The 21,973-nt window shown below is 47.1% G+C and overlaps 1 protein-coding gene across 6 annotated transcripts in view; it reads left to right on the forward strand.

Annotated features, from left to right (window-relative positions):
* The window catches only part of LOC135243871 (C-Jun-amino-terminal kinase-interacting protein 4-like), a 28,417-nt gene extending 6,765 nt beyond the window's left edge, over positions 1–21,652 (forward strand). The window contains exons 3-30 of one of the 6 annotated variants that reach the window (XM_064315964.1): positions 645–715; positions 2,502–2,590; positions 5,481–5,631; positions 6,576–6,650; positions 7,695–7,839; positions 7,946–8,033; positions 9,505–9,626; positions 10,118–10,175; positions 10,967–11,119; positions 11,530–11,581; positions 11,903–12,033; positions 12,233–12,289; positions 12,612–12,788; positions 13,178–13,304; positions 13,436–13,528; positions 13,705–13,833; positions 14,090–14,255; positions 14,867–15,052; positions 15,265–15,481; positions 15,669–15,779; positions 15,869–15,949; positions 16,176–16,243; positions 16,474–16,622; positions 16,858–17,029; positions 17,398–17,511; positions 18,156–18,332; positions 19,230–19,367; positions 19,702–21,652. In XM_064315964.1, coding sequence (XP_064172034.1) covers positions 645–715; positions 2,502–2,590; positions 5,481–5,631; positions 6,576–6,650; positions 7,695–7,839; positions 7,946–8,033; positions 9,505–9,626; positions 10,118–10,175; positions 10,967–11,119; positions 11,530–11,581; positions 11,903–12,033; positions 12,233–12,289; positions 12,612–12,788; positions 13,178–13,304; positions 13,436–13,528; positions 13,705–13,833; positions 14,090–14,255; positions 14,867–15,052; positions 15,265–15,481; positions 15,669–15,779; positions 15,869–15,949; positions 16,176–16,243; positions 16,474–16,622; positions 16,858–17,029; positions 17,398–17,511; positions 18,156–18,332; positions 19,230–19,367; positions 19,702–19,799 — 3,395 coding nt within the window. In that variant the 3' untranslated portion in view covers positions 19,800–21,652. Of the gene's footprint in view, positions 1–644; positions 716–2,501; positions 2,591–2,617; positions 4,357–4,802; positions 4,842–5,480; positions 5,632–5,683; positions 6,388–6,575; positions 6,651–7,694; positions 7,840–7,945; positions 8,034–9,504; positions 9,627–10,117; positions 10,176–10,966; positions 11,120–11,529; positions 11,582–11,902; positions 12,034–12,232; positions 12,290–12,611; positions 12,789–13,177; positions 13,305–13,435; positions 13,529–13,704; positions 13,834–14,089; positions 14,256–14,866; positions 15,053–15,264; positions 15,482–15,668; positions 15,780–15,868; positions 15,950–16,175; positions 16,244–16,473; positions 16,623–16,857; positions 17,030–17,397; positions 17,512–18,155; positions 18,333–19,229; positions 19,368–19,701 lie in introns of those variants that run through there. The other 5 variants (XM_064315965.1, XM_064315969.1, XM_064315967.1 and 2 more) reach the window with 5 other exon arrangements.
* Positions 21,653–21,973: the final 321 nt, after the last annotated feature.

Here is a 21,973-nt window from a genome sequence, read left to right on the forward strand (position 1 = left end):
GATGACACTTCATGTGCAGCTTATTCGTTAGACTTGCAGGTGCCCTGCAGGGCTACAGGTTGCAGTCGACACTGGCAGGGTTGGGATTTTATCCTGGATGGTGCGACCCTTCCATGTGCTAGAACCAGAACGGTGCCTTAACAGCAAGCTCCATATTCCTAACACTGAAAGTTCTATGTCTCTTACAGTCTTACTGAAACATTTGAATTCGATGAGAAAATGAAATAAGCCCCCCCACCCCCCCACCATACACACACATTCCTTGTGTGCACTACAATAGGAACTCCTATTGCAAACTTGTCCGTTAAGATAATGGTAGGGTGGAACGTGGCAGCTGAGAATCTCTGAACGTATTTGTATTGTGAAAAGATCTGCTAATGGCAGCAGGTCTGGATTATAGGTTTTAGTTCAGTTATATTGGGTCAACACAAAGTGTGCATACATTTTTAAACCATCATGACCATATTCACGCCTGGGTGTTGTTTTTGAATGTCACCTGTTTTTGAATATGAATGTGAATGTAGAACTCTCTGATGCATTAGCACAGTTCAAGCTGAAAGAACATGAAACAATCATTCTGACCGCTAGAGAGCATTGTGTCTGTAAGGGACAGAATGACAGACCAATCAGAGCTTATCTTTCAGTCAGCAGGTTGGAGGAGCGCGAGGCGGAGCTGAAGAAAGAGTTTAACTCCCTCCATCAGAGGCACACAGAGGTGAGGTTGGAGAGGGGCAAATCTTGTCTGGGGTGGGGGGGGGTCTGCAGTGTACAGGAGGTGTGTGTTGGGGCGATGGGGGGGTGGGGGGGGTCTGCAGTGTACAGGAGGTGTGTGTTGGGATGTTATAGGAGGTGTGTGTGGAAGGGAGGGTTGATACATTATGAATGCTCACTGTTCATAGCTTGTGCTTTTGTTATATTTGGAAATTTTTTATTATTGGGTACAAAAAGGGAGAACTGAGTTTAAAACTGTTTATATATCATATGAATTCAGTATATGTGGTGAACAGGCGGCACAAACAATTCAAAAAATATTTTGCTTGCAGCCTTTTACTAGTCCCAGAACTGAAATACAACCAAAAACAATGAAAGGGGAAACTAGAAACAGGGAATACTCCACCGGCCAGGGCAGGGCATGTCCACCACAAACGCAAGGGAACACAGCAGCAGCTATTCAGAAAAAAGGGGTTCTCCTCGGCCTGGGGCAAGGCCCTAATATACGGCCCAATAATGTGGTTTCCTGGAGTAGGTCTGTACCTATCTGAGGGTAAGGCCCAAGGGTAAGGAGGGTAAGGAGTTTCTCTAAAAAACTGTGTGGGGTGGTCTGTGGGCTGCAGCTAGTGGAGCTGTCCCTGTCACATTCCTGTGCCTCCACTGGACAATGATGTACCTGCTGTCTGCATGTGCCAGCTGTGCATGAATGACACTCTTCTAATGAGGGGAATGCGCAGTTCCACTGGAGAACTGCAGTGTGACTGCGCTGCTCAGCTGGAGAACTGCAGAGTGTCTGCACAGCTCAGCTGGTGGACTGCAGTGTGACTACCCAGCTCAGCTGGGGGACTGCAGAATGACTGCGCAGCTCAGCTGGAGAACTGCAGAGTGACTGCCGAATGAGCAGACCGCCCTGTTGATATGATTAGACATTCCAAATCAATTCTGATATTGGTTCCCTGTTTCCATGGTAACAGTGTCTCTCATCTCGCAGTAGAGGAGACCCTCCCCCCCAACCTTTAAGAGAAACACTGTATTGTTAACCCCCATGCATTCATACAGGTTATTGTGGTTTCCTTTATATGCATATATGAAAGGAAACCACAACAACCTTCAAACATTATGGCCCTCCAGGGCTGGAGTGACACCCCAGTGCTTTTGCCACAGTCTGTGTGAGACACAGAAGAGCCATGTTCTTTCAAGTAGCAGTCCAGTTACCAGTGGGTCGGGGGATTAATCACAGCAGTCAAGAGGTGAACAAAGATTAGGAGCAAAATTTTGCATCATTGCTCAGTAGTGGCCACCGGAATAAGTATTACAGGCACACTGGTATTCTAAAAGCACACTGGTACTTTTTTTAGGTTGAAGGATCTTTTAACAAATAGCTGAGCCACATTTAGCATCTTCTACCCCAACATGCATTTATCAGGATTCATTCAGTCAGTTCCTGGGTCACAGACAAAATGACTTTATCAGGTTGAAAAGATCCGAGAGAGAGAAAGATTGAGGGATGGATGAGGGGAGAGGGGAGAGGGTAGAAGGGAGGGGAGAAAGGTGCGAGAAATCCACCCATCCTCTTCATCTTTCTCTCCCCTCTGGTGTACAACCTTGGGGTGGAGGAATCTCATGGGGGTGAGGTGTGACAGCTGTCAGTCATCCCTTTATAGGTCACTGGTTTAAGAGCAAGAGTTTGGATGGTACTCAATATAGTGATGGCTGGGCCGGTCATGGCAATCACTGTAGTGCTTTGCTTTGATTGGCTGTAACTGGTCTGTTTCCTGCATTGGTTACAGATGATTCACACCTACATGGAGCTCCTGGAACGCAGTAAACTCCAGCAGCTTGGAGAAGGAACTGAGGGCGGAACACTGGGGAGAATTCGGTAAGAACCATTCTCCCAAGTCGCCATGGCACCGGAGGTGGCTGGGAAATCGTGTTCTTATTGGATAAAATCTACCCGTCCATCTGTCCCACACAAACTCTGACTGAAACCTATCAGACAGAGAGCTGTGTATGTGCTTACACTAGCTGTGAGATTCTTGGTAGAGGGTAGTTATTGACTGCGGGCATATTACATGTGGTACCTTATCAAATGGAAATCTAAATATATAGTTTCATGACCCTTGCTACAATCCAAACACCTGGTTGCTAAAATGTTTGTCAGGCTTGACTTTCCGTTGCAAAAACCATGTTGATATCCCTTGGAATGTTGTTATTTATAATAAATTATTCTAACTTGTCTCTAATGATAGATTCCAGTATGTTACACGTGATACAAATTAAACTAATAGGCCTGTAGTTTCCTGGGTCAGTTCAGTCCTCTTCCTTATATATTGGTATTATATTACCTTGCTTCCAGTCGTCCGGTATTCCTACAGTTTCTGAAGATCTGAAAATACCTGCCAGTGGTTTAAGATGCTCTCACCTAACTCTTTGAGTACTCGTGGCTATATTCCTCACAGATGGGAACACTTTGGGTTTGGGGGTCGTTTGTAACTGAAATATCTGTAATTTTGAAAGTCAAAATAATCTACTTGAAATCTTTTTTTTCCCCTTTGGATTAGCTACTAGTATTAATTAAGGCCAACGGCCTGTTTTCTATCAGTCGTAAATGTGGGCTAAGTAACCAACATGATGCTTTTCTAAATGCTGTTTTATGCTAGAAACTCACTGTTGAGGTAACTTTCTAATCATGGGGTGGGGTGAGTGCAGCCTGTAGATGAACTGTGCTACTCCTTTTTGGTGGCTGTAAGGGAAATGGAGTCTTATGACATGGGGCAAGTTGAGCCAGTGGCTCTTACATTACAGAGCACAAGTCATCATGAGATGAGGACAGGTGGCCCTGAAGCCCATACAGATACTGGCCGACCAATGTCATGGTCTGAGTGTTACTAAACGCTGGCAAAAGTTTGGAATTCTGAGTAGCGGTATGCTGAGTTACAGTAATTACAGTAATGTTGTCATTTGGAAGTTTAGGTTTTTAAGAGCCTTTATAGTACTTTATTAAGTCAGGTCACATATGGTGCTATAACTTGCATATGTACCTGAAGAATAGGGAGGTGCTTCAGAGCTGGATTCATTTCATTTGGTTCTGTTGGAAACAATGAACATAAAAATGAATAGGTCTAGATCTTACATTCATCTCTGTGCATTTAACGTGCTGGCTAATTTGGGAGCGAGACGGGGACAGGAAAGAGGGTGAACGAAGAGTTTGAGAAAGGGAGAAAGGGAGCGAGAGGACGTGGGAGGGTGAGATTTGAGAGAGAAAACAAGTGGCCAGAATCCCTCTCTCTCTCTCTCTCTCTCTCTCTCCCCCCCCCCCCCTCACTCTCTCACTGGCTCGCTCTGAGGATGATGTCATCCCTCCCCCCGCCCGTCTGTTGGGCCGCTGACGGGGCTGTTGTTATCTGCGCAGCGGCTGGGCTGGGCTGAGCTGGGGCTGGTTTAGCGGTGCCGTGCGCGGTGGCGGTACGCGGTGCGCGGCGATATGAGTCCCCGCTGCATGCTGCTGTTTGTGTTCGGGTGCGTGGGCGGGGCGGCGGTGGTCAACGCCGCCGTGGTGGTCTCGCTCTCCGTCCTGCTGCTGGTGCATTACTCCGTCTCCACCGGCATCCCTGCCCTCACTCAGTCTCTGCCCCGGATCGGCAGGTACTCTGCGCCTCTCCCCGCCCCCTCCTCCTCCTCCATCCCCCTTTCCCGTCTCTCTCGCCCCCAGTCTCTCTCCATCTTTCAATCCGCCCCCTTTCTCTCTGTCTGTTTATTTCTCTCTGCCCTCTCGTTTCCCTCTTCCTCCCTCTTCTCTCCTGTCCTTGCGCAGTGTTCCTGTTTTGCGTGTGTCTGTGCGCACAGGTGTGTGTTGTATTTCTCTCTCTCAGTGAGGGGGAGGGGGGAGGGGCTGTGTTGCTTCCTGGTCTCTGTAGAACAGTGGAGTGGCGTTTCTGCACCTGTAAACGCACAGTAACGATGGGGATATCAAAATGGCTGCTCACCAGAGGGAATGATTGGAGCAGGCGCTCTTCGGGTTTCAGTTAACTTTTGAGTGTTGTGTTGTTTGTTGTGCGTATTTATCAATGTTGTTATTTTTTGGTCCTCAGATAAAGGATGGCAGGTGCTGTGCAGCTTGCACAGAGAAGGTTTGGAGTTACTCTGTAGCGCTGTGATTGGATAATTCTGTGTTGCATGTGTTGTGATTGGATCATTCTGCAATGGATGTGCTGTGATTGGATTATTCAGTGCTGGATGTGCTGTGATTGATTTATTCTAAAAGGTGTACTTTGATTGCGTCATCTTAGGCCGGATCGGCTGTGATTGGATCATTCTGTAATGATGTGCTGTGATTGGATCATTCTGTGCTGGATGTGCTGTGATTGAATTATTGTAAAGGGTTCACTTTGACTGGGTCATTCTGTGCTGGATAAGCTATAACAGGATCACTCCTACTGTTTTGTGTAGTTTTTTCTGCTTTTTGGTTTTCAGAGGGAAAATGCATTCAGTGCTATACTATTGTTCAGAGCAGTGGGCTCTACTGTATGAACTTTCATGTAAATATGGTTAGACTGTGCTGAGCAAGTTTATTAAAACTAGTTGAAAATTCAGAAGTCAAGTAATGAGAAGGAGTCATTAAAACAAAAAAAATGTTCAGACCCTGAAATAGTTGATCTAAGCAATTGTAGAACGTAATGCTGCTTGTAATGAAAAAGTGAATGCGGTAGAATTCTCTGTATATGTCCTGTTTTTGTGATGTTCCCGCTGGTCTCTCTCTGTTGGTACAGGAAGGAGAGGCCGCTGTCCCTGGGGATATTCTCACTATCCACAGGGGGCGCTGTTCACACCCCTGAACCTCAGAGGAAGGCGGAGACTCCTACCACAGACACATGGAAGTGTAACAACCTCAACCAATCACGGGGTGGCACCAGCCTCAAGGTGTGTGCGTCACTAGTGGGGTCATGTGATTTGTGAAAGGAGGGTCCTGGGATGGCTTGAATGTGTATCTGGGGGGCAGTGCTGTGGGATGGGGGGAATTTTTGGGTGATCAGCAGGGATTCCCAGGTCTCTTACAATGCAGGAGGAGGGCGGAGCTCTTATTATCACATTTCAATACATTATTTACATCACAATAAGCATTGGAGCTGGGTCTTCTTGTAGAAGGGGGGATCTCTGGTTTTGAAAATGTATCCAGTGGTATGCCTGTGGTAAAGCAGACCTATAGCAGAGCAGGTCTGTGGTGTATAATGTATAATCTAAATGCAGGATATTCATTTTTATGGAAGTATTGTGCTAAACATCCAAGCTGCACATTCATAAAAATATATGGAATCAAACAGGAATTATTAGCAGAACATTACAGGCATATTTTATATGGTCTAATACATTAAAATATACATCTGTGGTATATTTTAATATTTGTGTGTTACTCCTCCTCAAACAATTGTAGTGTTCAGTTCAGGAAGTGGAAAGTTGGCTGTGTCTGTCTGTCTGTCTCTCTGTGCTTTGTAAATTTTTCTGATGGATGGCCCCTTTGGTTGGAGGAGATTCAGGGCAGTCTTGCCCAAGATGCGTGTGCACATGTTGCTGTGGCAACCTGCGATTGCGATGATGTCAGCAGCTGCCGGGAAAGTAGCTCAGAGGCATCTTTCTCCCTCAGGATGGGGTGTCTTCGGTGTGCGACATTTCCCTATGGTATACGTGCTTTATACGGTCATGATGTTCTTCTGTGCAGACGTCGTCTGGAGTGGAACGAGATTGTGTTGCAAATGCAAAAGGCACGTGTTATTGTGTGTCACATACGCACACACGTATAGACGGGCAGGCGTGCCGTACTGTAGCGTGCGGTGTGGCATGTAAGACTGTGTGATTGTCTCCCTCAGCAGCCGGAGTCTGAGGGGCTAAAGGGAAAGAGCTCGCAGGACGCCTGGGCCAACTCGTTGGCTGACGAGAGCAAGGTAGCCCCAAAAAAAACTGCAAAAACACCGGCGGGCATCGATCACCACCGTGTGCCTGTGGTCGCTTCACTGTGTCGTGGCTTCCAAGGGGCTCATAGTTTTTCATTTTCCGCTCAAAGCCCACAGCTGTGCTGCATGTGACCAGAAACAACGCCCCCTGCAGGCTGGGTGCAGATCCACGGATCGCTATATGGCCGGGATGTATCCAGCCCGATCACCGGCCCATCCGGACGAGATGGGGATCGGTGGATCTGCAGCAGCATGAGCTCGTTGGATTTGCCTTTGCTGGGTACAGACAGTGTGGAAGGGAAATTACATTGTGGTGAATACAGAACATTCCGGTTACATGCAGCACCTGGGCACGCCTGTGTAGAACGCTTTCACACGTCTGTCTGTGATCATCTCACCTGCTAGCCCTCACCACCACAGACATGAGTCCCATGTAGCCTCCTAGTGACCATAGCTGCATTTATTCTTTGTGCGCTGCCAAGTTTATGTGCTGTAGAATTTGAGTTATGCTCAATGGTGTTCTGGCGCATCTCTTTCAGTGTTTTGTCTGCTATAGAGTTCAGTTGTTTTGGTTGCATTCATGTTTGTGTACCATTTAGCCCTAGTTAATTTAGGGTTTTTGGCAGTTTGCTGTTTGTTATTGTTGTTATGTTATGTCTTCCTAGTTCTGTGTTTCTTTGGTGATGTTGGTCTTCCTGTTTCTGTAGATTGTGTCCCTGTAACGTTCTGGTATTTTGTATTTTGTTTTGCTTTTGTGTCAGAGCTGTTTTTTTTCAAAATATACCTGTATGTGTGAGAGAGTGTGTGAGGGTGTGTGTGTATAAACATGGGCAGTGTATGCATGTACTGTTTGTACTCAAGCCAGAGGAGCTGGGCTTTGATTGTATGGTGGCGTTGCGCTTCACTGGAGTTATTTTTCCATTGCGTTTGTTTTCAATTTCTGTTGACTGTATTTGGGTTGACACCTGACCTTTGACCTCGCATGACACATATTGCATTGGTGCGTGTTGTGTGGGGGGGGCTTTGTCCTTTCAGGATGAGCTGTCTAATGTCAGCCACGGGACCACGGCCATGTCCACCACGGACACGCCCCAGAAAGAGGCGGGGTCAAAGGGGATGAACATCAGCTGTAAGAACATTGAGGTCCAAGCAACGCCTGGCACCAGGACTGTGTCTGCAGGTGAGTCACAGACCCCGCCCAGTTTCGGTGCCTATAGGAGGCCATGGGCGGTGCTGAGTCACACAGCAGGTTCTCACGCTGACACTTAGCGCCTGGTTTCCTTCAGGTGCAGCGGAAAACGAGACGTCGGACGTGCAGGCCATCATAGAGTCCACGCCTGAGCTGGACATGGACCCGGGGGGCAGAGGACCCAGGTAGAGTTCCTTGGACAGGTCGCAGTGCATATCAAACCTCACAGCTGTTTACATCTCTTTATTACAATCCCTTCTCTATCGTATCAGAGGCAAATCAGCTCAGTTCCTGTACAGCACAGTGTTCCTGTTCATTGTTTCTTTCTGTCAGTCTGGCTTTCTCTTCTCATTCTTGCCCTCTGGCTCTGTGGCTTTGGCCCAGGAGTGGGTTCCAGAAGCCGGCCGCTCTCCTGAAGAACCTTCTGGCCTTTTGGCGAATTTGGCATCTGTCCTGCACTCCACTCCAAATGTCCTCTATGCATCTTCTCATTTATGTTCTAGAATCTTCCTTCCATTCCCATCTGTCTTCTCTTTCCTCCTCTAAGTTCTTCATCCTCGTAAGTCTCCTCATTCTTGATCTAAAACTTTGGTTTTCGTTCACTGATCTTGTTCTAGAGCCTGTTTTAGGTTTCCATCATCCCAGTCTGAATTAGTTCCATCCTTTCTCTTCTAGAAGCTTCATCCACACAACGCCAGTTCAGGACAATCAGCTGAGGAGATTGTTTTAGTTATAATTAGGATTCCTATGTACAACCAGGCTTCCTGCCTGCTTTCAGCTCCTCAGAATTAGCCAGTCCTTATGCTTTGAGCCAGTAATCAAATACAATACACCCCCCCCCCCCGCCCTTCACTAGGACTCTCTAGGTTCTACCCTGTAACATCTTCCATAGCAAGATTCCAGTATTATCAATGTCAGTGCTAACACATTGTAAGTCCATGTGGGTATCTATAAGCAAATAGCTATAGCAAGCTAATATGTTGGCCACTTGCTAGCAATACTGTTTAATTTTAAAACTGATAAACCTATTAAAATGGCACTGATACGGCTGAGAACAATTAAGAACGAATATAATTACCCATATTATTCTGCAAACATTTAACAATTCTCCAGACATTGCTTTTCCTGTCTGAAAACCATGAACAAAAACAGCATTACAATAAACCATTAACAAAAAACACGGAATGACAGAAAAACGTGGACAAAAGTAGAGTAAGTAGGAGGAAATCAGCAGGGCTCAGTGGTGCAGGACATAGTGCCTCTCTTTAAAACATTTAAGCCTCTCAGCACCTGCAGTAAAAACCAGTTAAAGAAAAACTGCTGTCATAATCAGGCTCAGCACTGACAACATGTGGGTCAATATCATGTATATAGTTCTGTGGATATTTTTTGTTTGTTTGGTGTGAACTGTCTTCTCTAAAGGAGCAGTTCTGTCTCCTCTCTTTTAACTTTTGCTATGTTCTGAACTGGCACTTCCTGTTGTAACTGGCACTCCCTGTTCTTTTTTCACGGCTGTGGGGTCGGCCGTTATTGCTATTGTTGACAATGAGGGTGTGTGGACAGACCTTAGAGCGGCACATTGGGGTGTGTGTAGAACTGGGCGGGGGTGGGGTGGGGGGGAGACCACAGCAGCTAACGCCTCCTGTTTTACCGCAGCTCGCCGTCCGGGGGCTTTGAGAACCTGGCCTTCGACCGCAACACGGACTCCCTGTTCGAGGAGCTCTCCTCCGCAGGGACCGACCTCATCGGGGACGTGGATGAGGGGGCAGACCTGCTGGGTAAGGCCGTCCAATCAGGTCTGTTCACACGGAACTGGTATTACGAGATGACCTCGGTTACCTACTCCCCCCCCACCAAGAAACAATAGGCAATTCAGTCCAGGAAATTTACTTTGCAGCCAGGTAAAATTTCTGGCATGGCAGATTCTGATGGGATTAAAATCACAGGAGTAGTAGGTAATAGTTCCAATTACAGGACATCTGTGGGTAAAACTAATCCCATCAGAATAGGGTTTAGAACTGTGTGGAGTGAAAAAGGGCAGTGGCCGGCCAAGGAGGGTGTTTGCAGGGAACACACACACACACTCCCGGATGTGTCTCAGCCAGAGACACACTCCCGTTAATGACTTAATATTGTGCAGAAGGGGAAATTGCTTTAAAAAAGTGGGTTGATTCATCTTCACAGCATGAATGTCTGGTGTGTTTCCCTGTGAAGCTGTTGCCTGGTTACTAAATGAACCTGATTTTCCTGATGCTCTCTCTCATCCCAGGGATGGGCCGTGAAGTGGAAAATCTCATCCTTGAAAACACACAGCTGCTGGAGACCAAGTAAGAGCACACACACCTGCACCCAGACACACATACACGCAAATTGTCACACACACACACACACACACATACACACAGGATAGAATACATACAACTGCTGGAGACGAAGTAAGAGCACGCATACACAAACACACACACACACACACACACATCCCCATTTCTTCTCTCTCAGTCAGTCATAAACACTGCTGGCCTGGTACAAGCTGATGACTCATAAGTAAGGCTACGTGTTTGTAGCAGAAGTCACGGGTGTCACAGATTTTGTGATTTTTGCCATTTTTTGGCAGTTCTGTAAGTTTCCTCATTTTTTGCCATTTCCGTTTGCCTCCATTTTTAGTGCTGTAATTTTTTTTTGGCAGTTTTGGATGGTAACTGTCAACCTTAACATTGCGTACTGTGTATAGGCCTACACATTTTAACAGTATTGCCAAATGCTGAGAGAAACAAACTGCTACAATGCTACAATACACATTCTGGAATGTGCTGGGATCAAGATTCCAGTCCTTATTAGTTGTTGGAATCTGATGTTTGACGGCCCCTATCAATAATTTTGAAACTCAACTCTTAGAGTTAATTTCCCTTTTTTTCAGTTTTCTCTGATTCTCAACCTCTTTGCCGTTACTGCTCCGTGACTTCAGTCAATATTTCCTGTGACAAACACCTAGCCTTACTCATAAGTGTTGGTTTAAAACACAGGGTGGCTTTGTGGTGATTGCGTTAGGGCCGAATCGTGTTCCCAGCACAGTAAAGGGTGATGGCGTGGTGTTAATGATACTGTGACTAACCTGCAGAAACGCGTTGAACGTGGTGAAGAATGACCTCATGGCACGTGTGGACGAGCTCGGGTGCGAGAGGGAGGTGCTGCAGGGGGAGCTGGATGCGCTCAAACAGGCCAAGACACGGCTGGAGGACAAGAACCGCGAACTGGAGGAGGAGCTAAAGAAGTGAGTCACAGTGCTTGGCCCCACCCCTTCCTGTTTAAGCCTGTGGCATATTGCCAGCGCATACTTGCACACTCTCTGACTATCTTGTTGTTGTACATGAGATGAATTGTACCAAATGCTAAGTTGTAATTTATGTATGAACTAATTTTTTAGTTGGGGGGGGGGGGGGGCAAATAATTTATCCCATTCGGTTTCACAGGAAAATCATGACCTCATTGGCAAATACCATTACTAAAATTGCATCATTACTCACGTGAATGAACTGTGAATCCTCATGAGGGTGTCCACATAATGGTGTTATACAGGCCCCAACTCCTAAGCTCTGCTCTGATGTAATGGAGGGCACTCGAGGTTGAGCCCTAAGGGGGTCAGGGATGAATCTGGATTGAGCTTCTGTCTCTCTGGCACAGGGTCCGGGCCGAAGTGGAGGAGGTGAAACAGAAGTCTAAAGATGAGGAAGACGTAAGCAGCCATTTTAGAACACTCTGGCACACTCTCTCTCTCTGCTCTCTGTCTCGGTCTGTCTATCTCAACTCTCCTTCTCCCTCCCTCTCTCCCTCCTTCCCTCTCTTTCTCCCTGTGCCTACATGATCTTGGCAGTAGTCAGTTATATTTGTAATATTTCCCTGTGGATGTAGTTTCACTGTTATGTTGGTGTTGGTTCCCTTGGCTGTTTTTACCGGTAGTAAGAGTTGATTGCTATGTGGCGCTGTTGTTATAGCGATGCGTGTGGCTGATGTAAGGTGTGTGTGTGTGTGTGTGTGTGTGTGTGTGTGCGTGCAGGGAGACCTCCCGACTGCGCAGAGGAAGCGCTTCACACGGGTGGAGATGGCGCGCGTGCTGATGGAGAGGAACCAGTACAAGGAGCGGCTGATGGAGCTGCAGGAGGCCGTGCGCTGGACCGAGATGATCCGGTACACACACTTACACACACTCATATATACACACATTAACACACACACACAAATACTCAGTCCTATACACACATATACACACATACTTACTCCTATACACACATTAATACACACACACACACACACACACACACACATACAAACGCACACACACACAGTCTTTCATGGTACGCACTCTGATGTTCTGGTTCTCCCGCAGAGCCTCCAGGGAGAACCCAACACTCGCAGAGAAGAAGAAGTCCAGCATCTGGCAGTTGTAAGTTTTCCCGTCAGCAGCGCTTGGAGAAAAGAACACGGATAACACACAGGAGAATGGCATAGAAGCTCAGTAATGACCCCTCTAGTCAGGTGACTTATGTCCAGGCAGTGACTGGAGTGTGAGTAAAGACTAACTCTGGTCTGTGATCTGCTTCTGTTACTGCCCACTCTCCTCTCTTTCTCCTCTCTCTCAACCCCTCTTTATAATCACTGTCTCTTCTGTCTCTTCCCTCCATCCTCTCTCTTTCCTTCCTGTCCTCACCCTTCTCCCTCTCTCCTCTCTGCTCTCCTTCCTCTCCTCTCTCTCTTTTCCTCTCCAGCTTCAGTCGGCTCTTCAGCCCTTCCTCCAGTAATGTGGTTAAGAAATCCGAGCCGTCCTTCAACGTGAAGTTTGGCCCTCCGGGCTCCCATTCCGGATCCACGGGGATGAAGAGGAGCAAAACCCTGTCCGAGCTCCCCGGGGATAAATCCAAAGTGTTCGACTTCCTCAACGAGGAGTGAGTGAGCCTGCAGCACTGGAAATGTCTGCCTTAGACACAGTCAGCTGGTCGCTGTGTCCATATTACTTAATGTTTGCATACAGCAGCGATCTTATAAAATTGTCTTCTGGTCGTTATGCTGATATACAATCTGAAGGAGCTGCATGCTCCATCGTTTATAGCTTTTGAGTAATTTATAAGTGCAGAGAATAGTTCATTTTAAATGATTCTGCTCCCTCCCTCTCTCCTCCCCTTGATTGACGAGTGGGCTCTTTGGTGTCGTGTCACATCCTCCTGAGTGACATTTGCAAGGGCATAACGTTTAGATGGTTGAACCGCAGCCTAAGTATCCGAACGATAGCCCTCGCTGCACCATTGTGACATCACTTCCTGCTGTGTCCCGTCAGAGGTGCGGGCAGCCCGGCGCTGCGCAGGGAGCACAGGAGAGCGGCGCACAGGCAGGTGAAGCCGCAGGTGCAGAAGCAGGACGGCCGGGTGCAGGCCCACGGCTGGAGCGTCCCGCACAAGCACAAGGTGGGTGGCCCCGCCCGCCGAAGGGCTCCGCCAAACGCCCCTGCACCTCTCACCCTTCCCCGTCTCGCTGCACCTCTCCAACCCACCTCCGCCACCTTTCACCCCCTCCCCTGCGTGATGTCACTTCTCAGGCGACCAATGGCGGGCAGGCGGAGGCCAGGATGAAGAATCTACCCGTGCCTGTGTACCTGAGGCCCCTCGAAGACAGAGACACGTCAATGAAGGTGAGGAGAGAAGGTTCTGGAACATTTTGCAGGGAGCATATGAGTACCATGACCATAGTGATGATGTTGCTGGCCTGCATGGACAAGCAGGTGTAGGCAATGTTGCAGGTTTGTGGTGGTGGTATAGGAGAAGCTTGTGGGATGACCAGGTGGTCAACGCAGAGTTCTTCCCACAGGTGTGCTGTGCTGCGGGCGTCGACCTGTCTGGCGGGGGGGCACGTGATGTTCCCGGGGAAGACGCCAAAAGCCACAAGCAGAGGAAGGGTTCGCAGAGCAGTTTGGACCAGCCAGAGCAGGACCCCCAGGTGATGTCATATAACCAAAGAACCCTTCCCAGCAGCCTCTAGTCTCAGGACTAGAGGCCCTGAAGAGCAGACTTCTCATTGAACACACTGTGGCAGCGTGATATTGCACAGCAGCCCATCAGCTTATGCACCATAAACTCAAGCAGCCCTGGCTTGTGCTTAGAAGGCTGTTCCATAAGGTAGGCATGAGGCGGTCATAATCAGTTATAAGGCGGTCGTAAGGTGCGCGTGCTGAGTGTCTCCCCTCTCTGTGTAGGAGGGGGACGCAGAGCCACCCGAGGAGCCGTCGAGCCTGGTGTGGATCTGCTCCAGCTCCCAAAACGAGGCCAAGATCACCGTCCTGAACGCCAAGGAACCAGCGCACCCCCTGCAGACTTTTCCCGCCCACAGCACACACATACTGTGCATCTGCAGCGTCCCAGGTGTGTGTGTGTATGTGTGTGTGTTTGCGAGTGTGTATGTGCGTATGAGACAAGCTAATCCATTATTGCTATTGTATGTTAGTTAAATGTCACCAAATGTGTAAGAAGTAGTAAGGTAGTAGTAATATTTAGAGTCATATATATTGATTTGAATGTGTATGCAGACTTGCAGTGGGATGTATCACTGATTGAAGCTGAGATGTAGGAGGTTCTCCAAGTTTCAGCGTGAGGAAAGGAGACTGTTAGCTGGGAAACATCTGCATAGCAGTAGTACATAAAGCCATGAGCTGTAAGCCAAGACCAACAGAAACAATATTTTGTATTATTATATATAGTATTGAGAATTAGAGAGGGCCCAACGCTGCACCTTGCAGGACACCTGCCATAAGGTGGAGTGGGGATGAGGACTTCTCACAGTAACTGGATAGGGGCACAAGACGCCTAACTGCTTCAGGGCAGTGTCAGAAACGCCATTGAAAGCCGGAATATATTGAACGCAGGACCAAGGCTGAACACAGAGATTTACTGGGATTTAATGGTTCAATAGCTGACAGTGGCATAGCCAGGTTGGTTTAACATGAGTGTGTATGTGTGTGTGTGTATGTGTGCAGGTGTTCAGGACACAGACTACCCTGTAGGAGAGGAGATCCCTCTGCAGTCGCAGGATGATGTCACCGCGTCAGGCAGTGAGGGCATGCTGGGTAACATCACAGCAGTAGGCTGCACAGTGGAGGGAGGGGACGGGGTGGCAGCCATCGCCATGGAATCCAGCGCCCCCCAAACTGAGCCCAGCACAGGTAACCCCACACTCCCTCCCTTCTCCCTGTCCCTGTGCATTTTGGGACATACCACATATCATAACAGTGGGAGTTTCCAATTTCATAGCTCACTAAAAGTGATAATGGGATGTAGAAAAGTACTATGTGTAGTAAATGTGTACTTTAGGTCTGTAAAGTACATGCATTTGTGTAACCCACTGAAACTCTTGCCTCCTTACTCTCCATTGCAGGGCCGCCCCTAGAGCCCCACCCCTCAGAGGATGATGTCACTGCTGCAGAGGAGGCTACTGAGGCCACAGAAGCCAGCGAAGGGGGTGGCGAGGGAGAGGCGGGAGAGGGGGAGGGGCTTGACATCAACCGGCCAATCGTCTTCACAGAACATGTGTTCACGGACCCCCTGGGGGCACAGATCACAAAAGATGCCCCAGCTCATCCCTACATGCAGAGGTACTATAACACACACACACACACACACACACACCTGTACAGATGGATACACTGATTTAAAATGGCAGACCTTGTGAAAATAGTCATCTATTTCTGTATCACATGCAATTCTGGCCTAGTGAGCTCAGTTATTTAAGTTTTATGAATGCTTTTGCTGATCTACTGATGTGTATTTTTGGTTCTGCAGGGAGGGGGAGGGGTCAGGGAGCGGGGGGGCTGAGCTGGAAGGGAGCGAGGAGGCGGAGCCTCACATGAGCAGCGCCCTGCCTACCATGTGGCTGGGGACTCAGAGTGGAGGGTGAGAGTGTTTCTGCATTTCAGCCCAAGTATGTCCCTGCACTGTGAGGCTGTCCTCATTTTAACAGAGCCTGTTCCTCCTCTCTGCAGCCTCTTTGTTCACTCGGCCGTCTCTCAGTGGAAGAGGTGTCTCCATTCTATAAAGCTAAAGGAGTCGGTGCTGTGCATTGTGTGAGTACAGGGCATCCCCAAATCAGGGCTCACTTTGTCTGCTTCCTTTGTCTGTGTTGAGGTGCAGTGTGTTTGGGTACCATGAGAGTTTCGGGGTACACTGGGAGTGTTGGGGTATAGTGGGAGTGTTTGTGTACAATTGGAGTGTTGCGGTACAGTGAGAGTGCTGGGGTGCAGTGGAAGTGCTGGGGTACAGCAGTCAGAGTCTGTCTCCTTTCTCGTGCAGCCATGTGAAGGGGCGTGTCCTGGTGGCTCTGGCTGATGGGACATTGGCCATATTTCACAGAGGCTCCGGTAAGATTCCATAAGCTCATCATAAATTGCAGGAACCACGCCTGTGATATTTTTATATGTGTTAATTACATAATATTTAAACTATTACAGTTGGAAACACTGGAGTGGAAATACTGATCACATTTTTGAGCAATGTCAGAGACGGCTATAATTTGGCATTGTGGAAGGCTATATGAACTGGTGTGAGTGTGAGTATGGTGGGTAGCCTCAGTGCATGTGCTCCGTTTCAGACGGCCAGTGGGATTTGACCAACTACCACCTGCTGGACCTGGGCCGGCCGCACCACTCTATCCGCTGCATGGCTGTAGTCCACGACCGCGTGTGGTGCGGGTACAGGAACAAGATATACGTGGTCCAGCCCAAAACCATGAGGATAGAGGTTTGCGTCCCGCTCACCTACAGGGAGGGGTCGTGTGCAGTCGTGGAATTTGAGGACGGACATCTAAAGCTTTGAGCGCTGACAAATGGTCTCCTTCTTGCACTTATTTGACAGGAAACTGTTTTAAAATACGCTCAGTGCTTAGAGGATAGGATGGGAGTATGTGGCCGTGGGTAGTGTGGGGGTCACGGGGCGTGGTCGGGGTAGTGTGTAACTGGTGCGTCCGCTCTTGCAGAAGTGCCTGGATGCGCACCCTCGGAGGGAGAGCCAGGTGAGGCTGCTGGCCGGGGCGGGCGACGGGATCTGGGTGTCCATCCGGCTGGACTCCACGCTCCGCCTCTTCCACGCGAGCACCTACCAGCACCTGCAGGACGTGGACATCGAGCCCTACGTCAGCAAGATGCTGGGTATTTCATTTACACCCTACCCGCTTATTCAGTCACTCACTCACTCACTCATTCACACATGATGGTGTGAATATTTATGAATAAACCTGATTGGAGTGTGGAATATGATTTCTTGCTTGATCGCTCTCTCTCTCCTACTTTGTTTTTCATTCTTCCTCTACCCTCTATCGCTCTGCTTTTCTCTGTATTTTTCATTTGATTCCTAATGCATTATCTGTTTGATGTTTACATTGGACAGGCTGGCTATAATAAAAAATAAAAAACAGCAATAAAAACTAGGATTATTATACACTCCCCTACTAGTAACAATAGAAAAGATAACAGTAAAGGCAGTAGTACATGCTTGCCTGTGTGACTCTCATCCACAGGCACAGGAAAGCTGGGATTTTCTTTTGTTCGGATCACTGCTCTGATGGTGTCCAGCAGCCGCCTCTGGATTGGAACTGGGAATGGCGTGATCATCTCCATCCCTCTCACAGACAGTAAGTACCCGAGGGTTTATCACCCCTCTCTCACAGACAGTGTAAGTACCCGGGTGTTTATCACCCCTCTCTCACAGACAGTAAGTACCCGGGTGTTTAGCACTCCTCTCTCACAGACAGTAAGTACCCGGGTGTTTAGCACTCCTCTCTCACAGACAGTAAGTACCCGGGTGTTTAGCACTCCTCTCTCACAGACAGTAAATGCCAGGCTTTTTATTACTCCTCTCTCACAGACAGTAAATGCCTGGGTTTTCATCACAGCTCCCTCACAGAGAGTAAGCGTCTGGGCCTTTATCACCTGTCTCTCACAGAAAGTAATCCCCAGGCATTTATAAACTTTCAGAACAGACAGTAAGTGCCCAGGTGCTGATTTACTCTCTCAGTAAGCAGTAAGCATCTGTTTATAACTGCTCTCAGAGACATTAAGCAGCCTGCGGCGGGATATTCACTGAGCATGAGACAGATAAACAAGGTGACCTCTGGAGAGAATCGCTCAGAGGACACATCTGTTAAGCTTAAGGCATAAATAAAGAAGCTAACAGTAATACGACTGCAGCCTGTATTTCTGTGTTGGGGAACTGATGTCGGAAGCAGACGGTAGACGTGCTCGTAAAGACTCCGCCCCCTTTTCCCCATCGATAAAGCTGACAGGGCAGGTCCGCCGGCGGGGAATCGGCCGGGCAGCGCCGTGCGTATCTACGGAGACGAGCACGGCGAGGTGGAGGCCGCCGCCACGTCCGTGCCCTTCTGCTCCATGGCACACGCCCAGCTCTGTTTCCACGGACACAAGGACGCAGTCAAGTTCTTCGCTGCCGTTCCAGGTAAGCGGCAGGCTGCTCCTGTGGACTGATCCAAGATCAGCTCCCTCTGGTCTAACCCACAGCTCTATATTCAGCCAGAATTTGGAGGGCATAAAGCATGGCTCACTCACTGCAGTCTATATGGTGATTATTATTGTTGTTGTTGTTATTATTAGCAGTCATACTGTTTTTGTTGCCTATGCCTGTGTGACCTTGAGTCATGCCCAATGTCCAGGTGTAAGATAATACATATTTTTTATTATTTCTAATAAAACATGGTTAAGACTGATGAGTGATGTGTACAGTAAACACACCTGCAAGCACTTGGTGACATTATCAATCGGAAGTGTAGGAAGATAGTGCGGATGGTGCTTCATATTTTGTAGTTATAGAAATGCGAGGGGCAGTGCCATGACTTGCAGTAGGGGGCAGCAGTGATTCGTCCTAAGGGAAACTTCTTGTTAAAAGAAATGAAAACAAAATCTCAGGAACCAGTTACTTTTTATCAACAAAAGCTAAACTGTAGCCTTCTCACTGCAGCAATATTTATTTATTTATTTACGGTAGTCCTTCAGATGATATCATTATGTTTTTTTCACCTGCCACTTAGTAGACATCAGCCACCGAGCATTTGCAGGAACCTATACCCTGATCTCAGTTTTTTCCTAAGATAGACTGTCACATGCAACCAATTGGGAGCCCTGTCCACAATATGTCAGTCTATCAACCCTGTGAACAATATACCACAGTCCACATTAATATATGCACAATATAACACTATGCATATTAACCCTGTGCAAAATGTACCACTATCCATATTAACTCTATATTCCACAGTCTAAATTAAACCTGTCCACAATGCATCACATTGCATATCAAACCTATGCAGAATACGTAGTTCTTGATTGGCTGTCTCAGGTCAGGTGATTCCCCCCGCGGGGCCCGCAGGGGATGCCGGGTCTGAGGGGCCAGGCTCCTCTGAGCCCCAGAGCCAGGAGCTGGTGAATCCCATGCTGGTGATGAGCGGAGGAGAGGGATACGTGGACTTCCGGGCAGGTAACCCTCAGCCCTTTTTTACCCCGCTGGCTTTTAACACAGGATTCACTAGTCTGTGTCTTTATCTCATATACCATTACAATGCTTCAGCGACAAACTGGAAAATGCAAAAATTCAGTAGGAATCGCTGGCAATAGATTTTGAAAGGTTACTGGTGGTGTGGGACTCAGTGAATTGTAGCTATATGTATGTATGGAGATGTTCATGTATGATTATAATGCAGATGTCCTTATGCACTGCTTCGGTGTGCTATCAGAGAGCAGTGTCCTCCTGTGTAACCCGGTTTAAATGAAGTTTTAGTGAAGAGGAGGACGATGTCATTTCTCACTCTCAGGGGACGAGGGGGCCGAGACAGAGGAGCAGGATGAGTCCAAACCAGCAGCCCAACCTGCCACCGACCGCAGTCACTTGATTGTCTGGCAGGTCATGTGATCCCGGCAAGTCATGTGATAGCCAGCCTTGTCCGTGGGGGCCCATGGGTGAGGAAGAGGAAGACCTGTGTGTTCTACCAAGGAGGCTCAGAGGCTCTGCACGTTTCTGTGTTTTTTGATATACAAATTATAATTGTTACATTTTTTTATTACTGTTGATGAAATGATTTAGTCTTTTTTTTATTTTTTTTTTACTTTGTGGCAGTAAGATTGTGAGGGCCTAACAGGGCAAAGGGGTGTTGGTGAGGTAACTGGGGTTGTCCTCCCCTTTTAATCTATCCTATCCCTCACTCTGCCTTCCTCCCCCCTCCCTCTCTGATGCTTGCTTTCATTCATTTTACTATTTAAATCCTTTATGGAGGGAAAGGGATTCAGTGATTGGACGCCGTTATCTGCTGCCCCTGCCACTCTTCCGTCCAGCTGTGCCATGGTGATCTTTCTTTGGGAGAGAGTTAACAAGTGCATGCATCTGTACGGTCTGCACTACACACTCCTACCAATATATGTTTCGACAAACAACACTTCTTTGTACTTTTTAGGATTTTCTCTGAGTGTAAAAACACCATATATAACATGAGATTAACAAGTGTCAAGTAACACTAAAGAATAATGGTCTCCTTTAACAGCTTTTCTGTCCACATTTTCTACTTCTCATCTTTAAAGATCACAAAAGGGAAACCTGTATTTGTTTCACAGGGAAACTAAAATGTAACTTGCTATGTTGCAGATAATTATCCGCATGCCACAAGCTATCGTTTTCTCGACTGCATCTTTATTAATTGATTTCATGTTTTGTCAAATGCAATCTGAAACTTGTAAGGAAGTTTTTTTAAATGTATTTTTTGTACTTTGTCAGTAAGACGATTTAATATGTTTGTTCTCTGTAATATGAGGGACGTTTCATGTATTGTCTGTAAACAGGGTTTGGGGAAAAGAACAAAACATATCACAGTGTCATTCCAGTATTTATTTTTTATGAACGAAACTTTGTGGATCAAGGATTTAAATTTGTACATGAATTGTATATTAGACATATATTGTTTAAAAAAAGGAAATCTTGTATGGTATGGTTTGTGGGTACACATTGTGATCACAGAGATGCATAAAAGATCGAGAGGTGAAGTGGCTACTATGCTAAGACTCCTGAATCCTGTATAGATTATCAGACTGCACATTTGTTGTACTGAGCTATGCATGTTTCATAAAACAAACACAGCAGTGTACGTCTTGTGGCCAGAGTTGTCATGGTCACCGTCTTTGGTCCCATTTTTGATTTTTGGGTGGGCAGAACTTTTGGCTGCTGGGCGATAGTCTGCTAGCTAACGTTAGCCTTTCACTATAACGGACATGGAATTGAGCATGAAGGGAATGACATTCCCTGGAATACCCAATGATAATGACTGTTAATACCATTAATGACCAACAGTGTGGTTTTACCCTTCATTGAATTACACAGCAGGCTTATGGCCCTTCGGACCATAATACAAGAATACATAATGCTCCATGAAATACCTTTGCCAGTGTTTTGTGTTAGTTACAATCCTTTAATGTTAATTGTGTCAGATTGGCACCCGGGCACAGACGTGTGGCTGAACATCTGAAGGTAATTTGTTATGAACGTTTCAATATTTTAAATATGGCCCTTTTCCAGTCTTTTGGGATGAGTAAGCTAAGGTTGGCTAATGGACTAGCGCTAGGCACATATCCTGTTCTGTGGAGTTCCAGATTTGTTTAGGGAGCGGTGCCCACAGCCTCCAGAGGCTTGTTGCCGTGACAGCAGTTTCTGCTGTTAGGTCTGTAGCTGAAAAGCATCATGGCCTTAATTTTAATAGCATATTAAACATGGGGAATTTACAGTGTTGCTTGATTATTGATCACTCAGATGAAAGTTGTCAGCAGACATGTACACCTGCAAAACAGCCATATAGCTGTTAGGCTACATTATTAAAATCTGTCCCTTCCAACACCAATGAGCTCAAGGTAATTTTGCACATTTCACTGTCCACTTGTTCTATAATTTACATATCTATAAAGCTTATGAGTCTACACTGAAAAAAAAGTTTAAATGGAAAACCTAAAATGTTTACTTCGATTTGTTACTCCTAGATATTTTTAAGGTTTTCTCAGCTGAAGAATTTTAGGTTGATTTGAATGAAAACAGTTTGAGGACTGATG

Source organism: Anguilla rostrata, chromosome 17, assembly GCF_018555375.3.
Source record: "Anguilla rostrata isolate EN2019 chromosome 17, ASM1855537v3, whole genome shotgun sequence".
In the NCBI taxonomy this organism is placed as follows: Eukaryota; Metazoa; Chordata; class Actinopteri; order Anguilliformes; family Anguillidae; genus Anguilla; species Anguilla rostrata.